Genomic DNA, 12388 nt, shown 5'->3' with positions numbered 1-12388 from the left:
CTTGTTGTGATTACGAGTTGCGTTATCGGCGACGCATGGCGCGGGCGCCGCACGACGTGGATCGCTTTTGTGACCCGCGGCTCACGGCAAGCCGCCGCGCCGAGCTTGTGAACTGGCTACGGGATGTTGCGGCGGATCCCGAGTGTAGTCAAGCGCTGCAGATACGTTTCAGCTTCTCCGTTCCCTGCGAGGCTGCCCTGGAAGCCGTCGTCCGTCTCCCATGCGAGCTCGTCGTCTCAGCCGGGGCTGGTCTTGGGTACTGGGAGAGCTTGCTCGTCTGCCGTGGCGTGAACGTCATTCCCTTTGATAACGGCACCTGGTTTCAAACCAGCGCACCCGCATATTGCACTGTCGTTCCTGCCAACGAGCGTGTCCTGTCACGCCCCCTGCGTCATCTGCTGCGTTGCTACCAGCGTGCCGCCAACGCCGATCTTCTTGAGGTTGTGCATAGCGATGGTACCACTCAAGTGGGTCAGGCCGCCGCTCACCGTGCTCGGCATGCCAACAATCGCTTTGGCACTGAATCGGAGGACTCGGGGGATTCGGAGGACTCGGGGGACTCGGGGGACTCTGGAACCACGGAAGAAGACTCGGAGGACACAAAAGGCTCGGAAGACTCGGAGGACACAAGAGGCTCGGGGGACCCTGAGGCCTCAGGAGACCCGCAAAGTGACGCGCACGAGGACGGCATGACGCTCCCTTCCAACGATGCTCCACGTGCCTCAGATGCCGCTCATCATTGCCTCGAGTCAAAACCACTCACGATGGGAGACGGCCAGCATCCCCCTGCCGAACCCAACTTGAACGAGCTGCAGGCATCAGAAGTCACGTGGGAAACCGACTTGCTCTTGCCAAGTTGGGCCAAGACGGCTCTTTTCTTGGCATGGCCTGACGAGGCAGAATCGAGCTCATTTGGAGAGGAATGCGTGCGTCGGTTTCAAGGACAATGGATCATCCACGTTGGTGAACTGGTCGGGCAGACCTGCGCCGCCAATCCCTGGGGTCAAAGCACAGCCCGCTCCTGCCAATTGGCACTCTTCGAAGCCTATCGCTGCATCCAGCGCGTGCCTTTGCCCACCTGGCCGGGGCACCGGGATGAACTGACCATATGGGCTCGCTGCACAGCTCCCGTGGAGTGCGCTGGTGGAGATTTTGTTCACGTGCCCGCTTTGTGACTTGGTTCAGCTGCCTTGGACCCCCCTTGTGGGCAGCCAGCAGGGCTGGCGGAGAAACACGGGCTTGTGGCTTTCAGACCGTATAAAAGAGAATGTGCAGTTGCTTGTTGACAGACGAGAGATTGTTGTTGACAGATGAGAGATTGTTATATCGTACAGAGACAAAATCGACTTCGCCGCGCGAAGCGCCACATCTCACAGTTCAATCAGGCAATAAGTGTGCACACATGCCACACTAGGCCAATACTGGCCCCATTGGGCCGAGATACCAAGGGGCAAAGTAGAAGCAAAGCAGTGACGTAAAGCAAGAGCCCGTCACATTCAGGCCGATGACCAACGTGCAAACACCGTACAAGGGGGAGAAAGTATGGGACGGGCACTGTTACGAACAAACACCCGGCCACACATCCTAAGCGGGCATTGAAGACGGGCCGGGGAGCAAAAAATGCTGGTACGCTTCTTGCGTCTCAGTTGATGGTGGACTTGCGCCGCAAGCTGGAAGAGGAGCTGACAGACGAGCTGGAGCGAGGGCGAACAAAAGAAGCACGGCTCGGCGAGCCGAGAGCGCGCGATGTCACCGACTTTCTGGCACCATCCTTGGAAACTGGCGCGATGGTGTTGATGACAGCGATCCACAGGTCACGCAGTTCTGGCGAAGCGGCACGGAACGTATAGACGCGCTTATTAGACTCAATGAGAAACTCGTGCTCCTTGGACATGGTCTTGCCCTTGGGCTTGCTTGCCGCCATAATCTGCGCGTCAAACCAAGGTCGCAAGGATCATGTTATGTTGAGGGGCGATTGCGCTGGTCTACGCGCCAAACTGAAGAGAACGCGGCCGAATTGAGGGGGTGCTCACCTCAGACATGGGAATGCGTGTCTTGATGTGCGTGCGCAGTTCGCGGGAGCCATCAAACACAATCACCGCGTTTTGTTGGAGGTCAAAGACCAGCCAGCGGTGATCCCAATTGGTGCCCGTCTATGAACAAAGAGTTTGACGTGCACACATTATTATTCAAAACAAGCAGACAAAAGGCCGCTGTGGCCTAGATATCCTACAAAGAGGCGGGCGAGGGTGGTCGTGCGCCTGCAACTTGCCTGCTTCACAATTTCGCTCTTGCACTTGAAGCGCGTAAGCTCGACGCCAAGCGGCAGCTGTTCCAAATCCCGACTAAAGCCGATGAAGCTAACATTCAAACACAGCCAAAGGGCCAGACCTTGAGTGGACGGGGATGCAAGGCACGCTTCTTCAATCGCGCACACAATCCTCATCTGACACGTACCGAGCCAGGTCGACGTCAACGTCGGAGCGATCGCGCGTCTTCTTGCGGCCATACAGTCGAATGGCCTTGGCCATTTGCACTTGCTGCTTCTTGTTGCCTTCCTCCATCCTCTTCTTCTGAGCTTCCAATTCCTGACGCGCCAGCTCGGCCTCGGCTTCGGTCTGAGCCTTGGCACCCTGCATCTCGGCTGCCTCGGACTGCGCGGCCTCGAGCTCTTGTTGTGTAGTTTCCAGCTGCTTCTCGAAATTCTCCACCTTGCGCTGCGCCATGGCATACTCGGCATCCTTCTCCTCCATTTGGTCACCAAGTTCCTCCAGCTGCGCACACGCGGGTTTTTATTGATGGTCAACAGCCAACAGCGACGAAAACACCTCAACTTTTTGGGAATGGTTTCAAGATTGCTGCGAACAAGCTCCCAGTCCCCTTCTCTAACCCGGTCCTGCAATCCCGGTTCAGGCTTTCCATACCTGGCGCTCAAGCTCGTGCTTGGCAATCTGCAACTCTGAGACCTCACGCTCGCGGCGGGTGACGTTCTCCTCCAGCGCTTGCAGCTTGGCATCAAACTCCTCCTGCTTGCGCTCAGCCTCGCGCTCTGCACTGGCAATGGCGTCGCGAAGCTGGCCTTGCAGCTCAGAAATGAGGCCCTCCAAGCGTTCCTTACTATCGGCATGCTGCTTCTCCGCCGCCTCTAGTCGCTTGTTGGCATCTTGGGCAGCCAGTTCGGTGTCCTGCGCCAAACGATCATGGGCTGCCTTGGTGCGTTGCACAAGCAAGTGCTGCTCGTTGATTTTGGCCAGCAAGCGGTCTTGCTCCTCCCGCATATCTTCAAGCCGGGCCTCGGTCGATTTGGTCTTGCCACGTTCTGCCTCCACCTGTGCATCGAGGGCCGTGATGCGGCTCTGAAGATGCTGTGTGTTTTGTTCTGCGGCCGCAATTTCGTGCTGCACCTGCGTCTCCTTTTGGCGAAGCTGCAGGCGCAACGTCGCGAGCTCATCCTCAGCCTCGCGCACACGGCGGTCGGCATCCTCCTTGGTTGTGCGTAGCTTGCGCTCGAGCTCAGCGTAGCTCGAGTCGGCTTCCTGCTGTCGCGTTTTCAGCAAGTCGTCCTTGCTGGTCAGCATGCGCTTCAACTCCTTGACCATGGTCTCGTGCTCACCACGCGTCATCTCAAGAAGTGATTCCTACAGATGTCCAACGACGCCCAAAAGCCCCCCAAGGTGCAAAAGTGAGAAACGGTTCAAGTTTGGCCCTCAACACCCACGAAATTTGCCACAGCGACTCAAGTTGCTTGTGCAAACAAGAGGACAGCCATTCGCATAGCCACAACCATGCATGGGCACCCACCTGTGAGGTCAGTTTGCTCTTAACCCGCATCAGCTCTGAGTCGCGTTCGTCCAGTTCCATGGCCTTCTCGCGGAGCTTGGCTCGCAGTTCAGCAGCGGCTTCGGCCTCGCCGGTTGAGACCTTGTGCTCGAGCTCAGTCATGATGGCTTCCTTCTCAGCAATTGCCGCGCGCAACTGCACATCACGCTGCTGAAGTTGCAGCTTGAGCTCGGCCACTTCCTCGGTCATCTGCAACTGTGCCTTGTGATGCGCAGATGTCTTCTCTTGTGCGTCTTCAGCGATTTCGCGTTGCAACTGGTCCACGCGCGCATTGGCCTTCTCCAAGGCCGCGTCACGGTCACGGATGACGCCCTCTAATCGGGCCACCTCGTCCTGCATGTCGGTACGGCCACGATTCATTTGGCTCTTGACACGCTCCAAGTCGTGCTGCGCATCCGCAGCTGAAGCTTCCGCGGCCGAGAGCTTGCTACGCAACTGCGAGACCTGTCGATCACCTTCCTCTTGCGTACGTTGCAAGAGAGTTTGGTGCGTGTTCAGGTCAGCCTCCAATTGCTCCACATAGCGCGTGCGCTCGGCAAGCTGCTTCTCTAGCGTAGCAATCTTATCGCGCGCTTGTTCCAAGTCGTGGGCGGTCTGGTCAAGCTCAGACTTAGCTTGGTCCAGCTCTTGGCGCACTTGACTGGCAATCTGCTCTTTCTGCACGAGCACCTCATTCAACTCCTTGAGTGTCTTGTCGTAGGCGGCCTTGGTCGTTTCCAGGAGCTTGGCCTGTGACTCGTACTTGTTGCTGAGGCGCGCCACCTCGCCTCGAGTGTGATCCAGCTCGCCCTCCTGGCTTCGCATTTTAGTTTTCATTTCGTGCACCGACTTTTCCAAATCCTCGCCGCGTGAGACCTTGGCTGTAAGTTCTCGGATTGTGGCCTCACGCTCAACAACCTGAGAGTTGAGATCCGCCTCACGTTCGTGCAGTTCTTGCCGCATCGCGTTCATGGAATGCCGCTGCTCATCCAACTGGCTCTTGAGCTCTGACTCGCGAAGGCGCAGGCGGTTCTCCAGATCTGCCACTAGGCGTGTCTGCTCCTTGGCTTTTTGCTCGCTATATACATGCTGTTGCTGCAACGCATCCAGCTGGATACGCAGCTCTTGATGTTGCGTCTGCATCAACGCAACGCGCGCGCGTGAGTTTGGCGCACCGTGAAGTGCTTCTTGCCCACAGATGCGGACGACCTTGCCAAATATCATCAGGCTCAAAGCGTCAAACTGCTCACCTCTGTCTCAGCCAGCTCGTGCTTGACGCGCTCGAGCTCGGCTTGTTGCGCCTGGCGCTCGCGCTCCATAATCTCCTCTTGTTTGCGCAGAACCTCAGCTGCTTGGCGTCGGCGTTCCTGTTCCTCCTGCATTGCACGGTCTATCCAAGAGCATCACGGAGAGCAAGAGATATCGGAGCAGCAATCAGGTCAAGCATGTGACGGAATGAGGAACGAGGTCGGTTGAGAAAAAAAAAAAAAAAAAGAAAAAAGAAAAAAGATCGTCAGGCCTGCATGCGCACCGTGCTTCATTTTCAGGTCAAACTCGGTCAGCGAGTGCAAAAGTGTGGCGTAGCGCTCATTGAGATCTTTTCCACGGCCCAGAAACTTTTGAGCTTCCTCCTTCTGCTTCTTGCCGCGCTCGATGATCGCCCGATGCTGAGCGCGGCCAGCGAAACCACGCAAACCTAAGCCAGAATGGACAGGTCAGACCCTTAAAACGAAAAGAAGCATGCGAAAGAGGAGGAAGAAATAGGAGAAGAAAGTGGGGTGGGGGGAGGTGTTGCTTGAAAAGAACCGCAAAGCCTAACACTTTTATTTGAGGCAGCAACGCACATTTTTGAAGCACGATAGCCTTTCGATGGTGCTCAATCAAGGCTGCATCCAGCTCATCGACGTGGAAAAACTTGAGGAACACCTTGTTTTGGCTATCAAGAACGCAGAGAGGGCAAATCAGAACCGCCGTCCGTTGACTGTGTCATACATGCTGCCTTTTCGGCAAGATGCTAGCGCTGCGAGCGAGTGGGCGTACCCAATCATCCAGCCAGTTACGCCACTCTGCTCCAAGATGTGACGGCAAGCCGCGGCGTCCGCTGACGCCTGGGTACCAATACGATAACCGAGAAGATGGTAACGGCGGCAAAAGTCCTCAAACTTTGGACGCACCGAGTAGCCCTCGCGACGGATGCGTGTTGTCTCCAACATGCCTAAGAGCAAGCAAGTGCAAGCAGGATAGACAATGTCACAAGTTGACATCGCACGTTGAGGTTCAGACTCAGGCTTGAACAAGGGCGCGAGACAAGTGTCGGTGGCTGGTCAAGGGCGCAGCCATACCCGTGTAGTTGAGCTGAGTCATGACAAAATCATCTTGGAAAAAGTTGGGCGCCTTGCCTGTGTTTGGCTTGATGCAACTATGACGTTGCGCAGTCGAGCACAGAAGGCGCGATAAGGTGTTGACGGCACCACCATCGCTCAGGCAGAAATAAGAAGAGAAGAACAAGAGGGAGGAACAAGTCAAACAAACAAAAAATAAAAAAAAGCACACAAACGCGAACGCTCAAACGCTTACCGAACAAAATGTGGACGACACTGGCCCATCTTTTCGACCAAAAGCTGGAGAGACTGGGTGAACTGGCGACCCACGGAGGCTGCACGACGATGTGCCGTGTTTTGCGAAGTCTAACCAATATCAAAGACATCGCAGCCAATCAGCGACCATGCTTGTGTGTGTGTGTGTGTGTGTGCGCGTGTGCGTGTGGGGGCACCTCACCGCAATGCCATTTGCTCCAGATCGAGCAGTGTCGCGATGGGCGTCCGCTTCAGCTGTCGTACCGGGGACAAAGAGAAGTGAGAAATACGATCGGCAGCAAACGAAAGACATGGCCGGGGCTCATGTGACGGACCCAAAAAGAGTGTGGCGAGAAGCTGCTCGCTGGAGCTGCGCAGCACATGAACCACATCGGCCGATAGGCTATACAGGTAGCATGCACGTTTAAGTGTGAGCACAATCTGAAAGGCGAGGGAGCGAGGCCATTCAAACCCAGGATGCAGCTTCTTAGACGCACGAGTCGCGGTTTTTCTCCAAAAAGCCCAAGCCCAGATACTCGACGTCACCGGCATAATGTTTGATGGTGAAGACGGCATCATCATTGCGGGCTGGCACAAAGCGGTCATTGTCCTTGTGGTTTTGGACAAACTTGCGCACTGCGGTGTGGCCCCACACGTTGTTGCAGCCAAGGTGAGCGGCTCAAAGGGTGTACATGTACGTGCGATGCTGTGCGTTTTGTCGAGCCGGAGCACAAACTGACCCAACGAGTCATCTGAGCCGTTGGGGAAGAGCGATTCCTCATCAAGCAAGGGAAAGAGGCCCATGGGCCGTTCCAGGTGCATGTCCAGTAGCGGCCTGACGAAGGACAGCAGTTTGAGCAAATCAAGCAGCGGCTGCACAAGACGCCAAGTCCAGCACTCACTTGTTGTCAACGTAGCTGATGTGCATGGTGTCGATGCCTTCCTTGCGGTACTCTTCAAGTTCAAGCTCAAAGACGTATTGATTGAAAAAGTGCTGCAGTTGTTCGTTGGCAAGGCTAGCGAGAAGTACGCACCGTACAAGCACACAGGCATGAGCACCGGGCTGAAGCTGTCAGCCCCAAAGTCAAGCTTTTTTTTTTTGCATAAGCTGGTGTGCCTTGAGAGAAACGGAGGTACTAGTACGTACTTGATGCACCACTGTTCAAAGCTGTTGGCTTCAAAGTTTTCAAACCCAAAAATATCTAAGCAAAGGGCCACCCGACAAGCACCAGGTTGGTCATCGGAAGCAGCAGGTGCCACGAGCGGAAAAGTGAAAAGAAATTCTAGCTTACCAAGAATACCAATGCTGTTCTTGATGGCATGGCGTTGGGCAGAGGGGGCAAGGAGCTCATTGATTTGGCTGATCAGCCACGAGAAGAGACGTCCGTAGATGGCTTTGGCTGCCGCATCGCGCACGTCTGTGATCGTCAAAGATGCAGGCAGAGAAGGCAGCAGCTGGGTAAGCAGTCGCGAGCAATTGTCAAGGGCGCTTTGTTCGCTGCAAAACACACCGTAGGCCGCAGGGATGTCGAGCTGTTTGCGAATGGTTTCACCCCGGGTAATGTTGACCTGCGTCTGGAGGGCATCCTGTAAAAGGACAACGTCCACACCAAGGAGCTCGGCAATTTTCAGCAGGGAGTCCTTTGAGTCATCGTCAACCTCGGCCGCATCGCTGTCACCCTGTGCATTGTAAAGGCAAAGAAACGAGAGGAAGTGGGGGCGGGTTGAGAGAGAGAGAGAGAGAGAGAGAGAGAGAGAGAGAGAGAGAGAGGAGAGAGAGAGAGAGAGAGAGAGAGAGAGAGAGAGAGGGAGGGAGAGGAGGAAAAAAAGGGAAGAAGTTGTTCCTTAGAATGCAAGGATTGCAGCTCTGATTGGAAAAGGAAAATGCGCACAAAAATGGTTGCAAGGCACCCGCGAGGCACCAACCTCGGAAGAGAATTCAACGTTGCCAAAATGCAGAATGGCTGCCAAAAGCTTGAAAATAGCATCTTGCTCATCTTTGTTGAAGCCAATGTCATAGAGGGCCGCGACAACTTCCTTGAACATGGCTTGCTCGTCACAATCAACGGCACCGATGTTGGACAGAAAGGGGAAGTTGTTGGGGTCATCCAGCCCCATGACAGCGGCGTCAGGGGCATGGAAGACGTAGTAGAGCATGTGGAAGTTTTGCTCGTCGGGTTGCTGACGTACGACGCGGGACTTTTCGAGTAAATATTCGGAGATCTTGGCTCCAAGTACTAAAGAACGAGAGTGTGATTGGGTTGACGACGGGCGAGGACCTGACTATGGGGCGAAAGGCTTGAATTGAGGACAGGTCAGGATGCGCATACCTTGACCCTTGGCATCGAAGACGAGTTCAGTGTATTTGCCGAAGCGGGAGCTGTTATCGTTCATGATGGTTTGGGCATTGCCACAGGCTTCAAGGAGCGGGTTGACCTTTGGCGAATCAGGCCGGGGTGAGCAGCCGGGAGCTTGTCTGTAGGGTTAGCAAATGCGCATTTCAGCAGGCTGGATGACAAAAACGATACCTGGAGGATCTTGCGTTCAAGGCTCCCGCGCTCTGTTCCTTTACCGATGCTCGAGCTGAGGTCGACGATGTGTCGGATGATGAGCTTGGAAGACTCTGTCTTACCAGCACCCGACTCGCCGCTATGCCGAGGTGTCAAAGCAAAGCAAGGGTTGGCATGGTGAGGCCAGCGCGGGGTCAAGCGCAGGGACAAGCGCCAAGCCGTCTCTCAAGCCCACAGCACAGGTACAGGAAAGAGAATGCAGACCTAACGACGCAGCATTGGTTGGTCTGGTTGTCGACCATGCTATGGAAGCACCAATCAGCAATGGCGAATATATGTGGCGGATGATCGGATTTGATGGCATTTCGATACTTGAGTTGCCACTAGAAGCACACCGGGTGGATAAGCGACTGGAGGACGATGGGTCAGGGAGCAGCGGGCGAGGAAAAACACTCAATGCACCTCGCGCGAGTAGATGGACAGGGGACGGAAGGGGTTGATGGCGACCAAGATGTCACCGATGTATGTCTGCAGCCACAAGAGGAGGTCGGGGTCAGCAAATTGACACGAGCCAAAGCAGGTGTGCTCAAGGCGGGCCAGCGAGCAAGGCTAGGGGACGAACGTAAATTTGATCTTGATCGTAGCGCTGGTGAAGCTGATCAAGCAAAATTTGCTCATCGAGACGGGTCAGGGAGGCCAGGTCATCGGCGCTTTCCTGGAAAGCGGCCTCGATAACGCCACTCATGATGCTGGTGCAGGCACGAAGAGCTATGGCATGCACACGGCGTGGGACATAGAAGAAGACAGATGGGCGAGTAGCAACGCGCCGAGTGAGAGAGGCATGGGAAGGGAAGGAGAACGAGTGTGTGTGTGTGTGTGAGAGAGTTTGAGAGAGCGAGAGAAAGGGCGAGTAGCGGCGGCAGCGGGGGTAGAACCAGAGGGAGGCAAAGGTCAGACAGATGAAAGGCGAGGGGTAACGCCATGGAGCGAGACTGCGACAGGTCTGGGTGTATCTGCCTAACAGCCGTTTGGGCTGCTACCTACCGGTTGAGGGCTCGACGAAGGGACCACAGTGAGTTTGTCGACCAAAAGGGTCCACTGTTCATCGGCACAGCCAGAGGCAGTCCCTGTTGTGCCTGGGGTCAGGCCACCAGAGACCAAACAAGACTGGGACCGACCAGTCCAGCCAGTCGGTCAATCCCGGCACAAAGAACACCAAGGCAGAGAGACCACACACAGCCAAGACTTTTGATGCGGCTGGTTCACTGAACACCCAAATACACAGTGAGAGAGAGAGAGAGAGAGAGAGAGAGAGAGACATGTACGTGTATGTTTGTGGTGAGTTTGGCAGTGCAGTCTACAACGGCACAGGGAGACGGAAAACGCGATGGAAGAGCTTGGCTGATGGCGAGTAGGAATGAATCTCATCAGGTCCGGGGATCTGCGCTGATAGAGGGGTCACATCCCATCCCTTCGGGCCAGTGGGCTGCCCATTCAACATCGCCCGCCCCCTATGACCAAGTTTTTTTTTTTTTTTTTTGGGTTTGTCTCTATGGTGGACTTTTGTGTTTAATTTGACTGGCATGGTGCGCGAGGAAGCCTCGATCCATTGGTGCACCGTCCCCCACCCTCATCAAGCTCCTGTCTCAACTGTTCCCCGCCTCCATCCCCCAGCCTGTCCTGTGCGCCCTGCAGCCCATGACCGCCACCCACCACCACCCGTTACCAAATCTGCCCCTCTTTACCCTTTCTCTCTGAAGGAGAGGTTCACATCCCATTACCAAATGACATTTCCTTTGAAAAAGAGAGAGAGAGAGAGAGAGAGAACGAGAGAGAGCAAACATGCAAAAACGGTGCATACCTGCAAAACCACAAAAGTGTGATAATGTGTCACGGATGCTATACAGCACAAGAGTGTGATATAAACTACACTTCCGTAGAGGGCTGGTTGAAGGGATCGTTGGCGATCGATTTTTTTTTTTTCCTTTGGGCTATTGGTGCTGGAGGCGCGCGCTTGAAGAGCGCTTCAGCGAATTAATTGTTGTCATAGCAGTCGTTGACAGGGTCACCATGTCGGACGATGTCAAGGCACTGTTTCGGCAGAAGCTGGCCAGTTCGCAAAGTAAATCGTTGGAGGCACTCAAAGCGGCCAAGCGTGCCAAGCTTCAGAAACAAGCGCGCGCTGATGCGCAGCAGGATGCTGCCCTACAGCGGAAGCTCGCCGAGAAACAGCGCCGGGATGCTGCCGCTCGCGCCGTGCAAGCGCAGGCAGAGGCCAGCCGCCCGTCTGTGCGATATGTAGCGCCGCCAGAGGGTCGCGATCACAGCCAGCCAGCCCAACAGCCCGCCACGGGCCGTATATCTGACGGTGAGCCCGCCACTCTGTGCCGTGTCCCAGCACCAGTGACTTTCGGCCCTCAGCTCATCCTCGCTCGGAATTGTATCCTTGGTCGCTATTCGCAGCCAAGCGAGCTCGATTGGCCAAGGTTGAAAAGTACAAACGACCCCTAACAACTGCCGCAAGCAAAGATTCTGCAAGCAAACAAGAGCCCGCGGCGTCGTCGCGGCAAGCACGTACGGTCTCGTCCTCCGTGCTGGCTCATCTCTTTCGTGCATCACCGGCTTCACTCACACTGGTGTTTGTCCTAGGTGACGCCGCTCCAAACAAAGGCTCCACGTAGGCGCACATTTCTAGTCTCCTCGCTTCTCGGCCGTTAACTTGGCTTCTCTTCTGACTATGCCACCCCATTTTGCCTGTCCCATCTCTTGCCCTCTTCTAGAGCAGAGAAGGGTAGCGTGCCGGCCGGCTTTTTCGACGATTCCGTTCAAGATGCCAAGGTCGGCGAATGCAGGTCCAGGCCTCCACTCAGGCACGCGTTTGCTTCCACTTGGTCTGACAGTGGGTGATTGGGTGCTTGCGCCGGGATAGGTTCGGAAGGCCCCTCTGCCGCACGAGACCAAGGCCGCGGAATGGGCCGAATTTGAAAAGGAAATTGAAAAAGAAGCTGAGGTATGACCATGCTTCTTCAATGCTTGCACCCAAGTGTCCTGCCCCATCGTCTCATCTTCTTTGACCCGCGTGCTTCCTTAAGACTACCGAGGCCATCATCGAGGCCGACACCAATCAAACCACAATTCAGCGCACACTCTTCGAGCTCGAGGAGCAAAAGTTAGTGCCACAGACATCGAGCACGCCAACGTCATCGCAACCCTTTTCTTTTCCGTTTCGATTATAATGTAGAGGCGTCGCCTCTCTGAGGACGGTGCTTAGCTCTCACGAATGCGTTTCGTTTACTACACGTTTACATCATCGTTACAACCTTTAATAACGTTACGCAGACAACTAGACAAGCGAGTGGACAAGCTCCGCGAACTCAAGGAGCAGGCACAAACAAAAGCCGTCGCCGTGCGTAGCATGCTCTCCAAGCCCATGCTGTGCCACAGCCTGTCTACATGCCTCCCTTCTATTCCCAAAACTGACCG

General features: G+C 55.3%; 1 protein-coding gene across 1 annotated transcript; it reads left to right on the top strand.

Annotated features, from left to right (window-relative positions):
• Positions 1–10975: 10975 nt before the first annotated feature.
• MONBRDRAFT_27489 (uncharacterized protein) lies at positions 10976–12231 on the top strand (the record flags this gene model as incomplete). Its single annotated transcript, XM_001747922.1, has 7 exons — positions 10976–11273; positions 11369–11479; positions 11555–11582; positions 11686–11743; positions 11835–11915; positions 11998–12074; positions 12147–12231. 7 exons carry the CDS (start codon positions 10976–10978, stop codon positions 12229–12231), a joined length of 738 nt encoding a protein of 245 aa, XP_001747974.1.
• Positions 12232–12388: the final 157 nt, after the last annotated feature.

Source organism: Monosiga brevicollis, genomic scaffold (genome assembly GCF_000002865.3).
Source record: "Monosiga brevicollis MX1 MONBRscaffold_19 genomic scaffold, whole genome shotgun sequence".
Lineage (NCBI taxonomy): Eukaryota > Choanoflagellata > Craspedida > Salpingoecidae > Monosiga > Monosiga brevicollis.
Note: the sequence above shows the minus strand (reverse complement) of the source record. Positions and strands in the feature narration are given on the sequence as shown.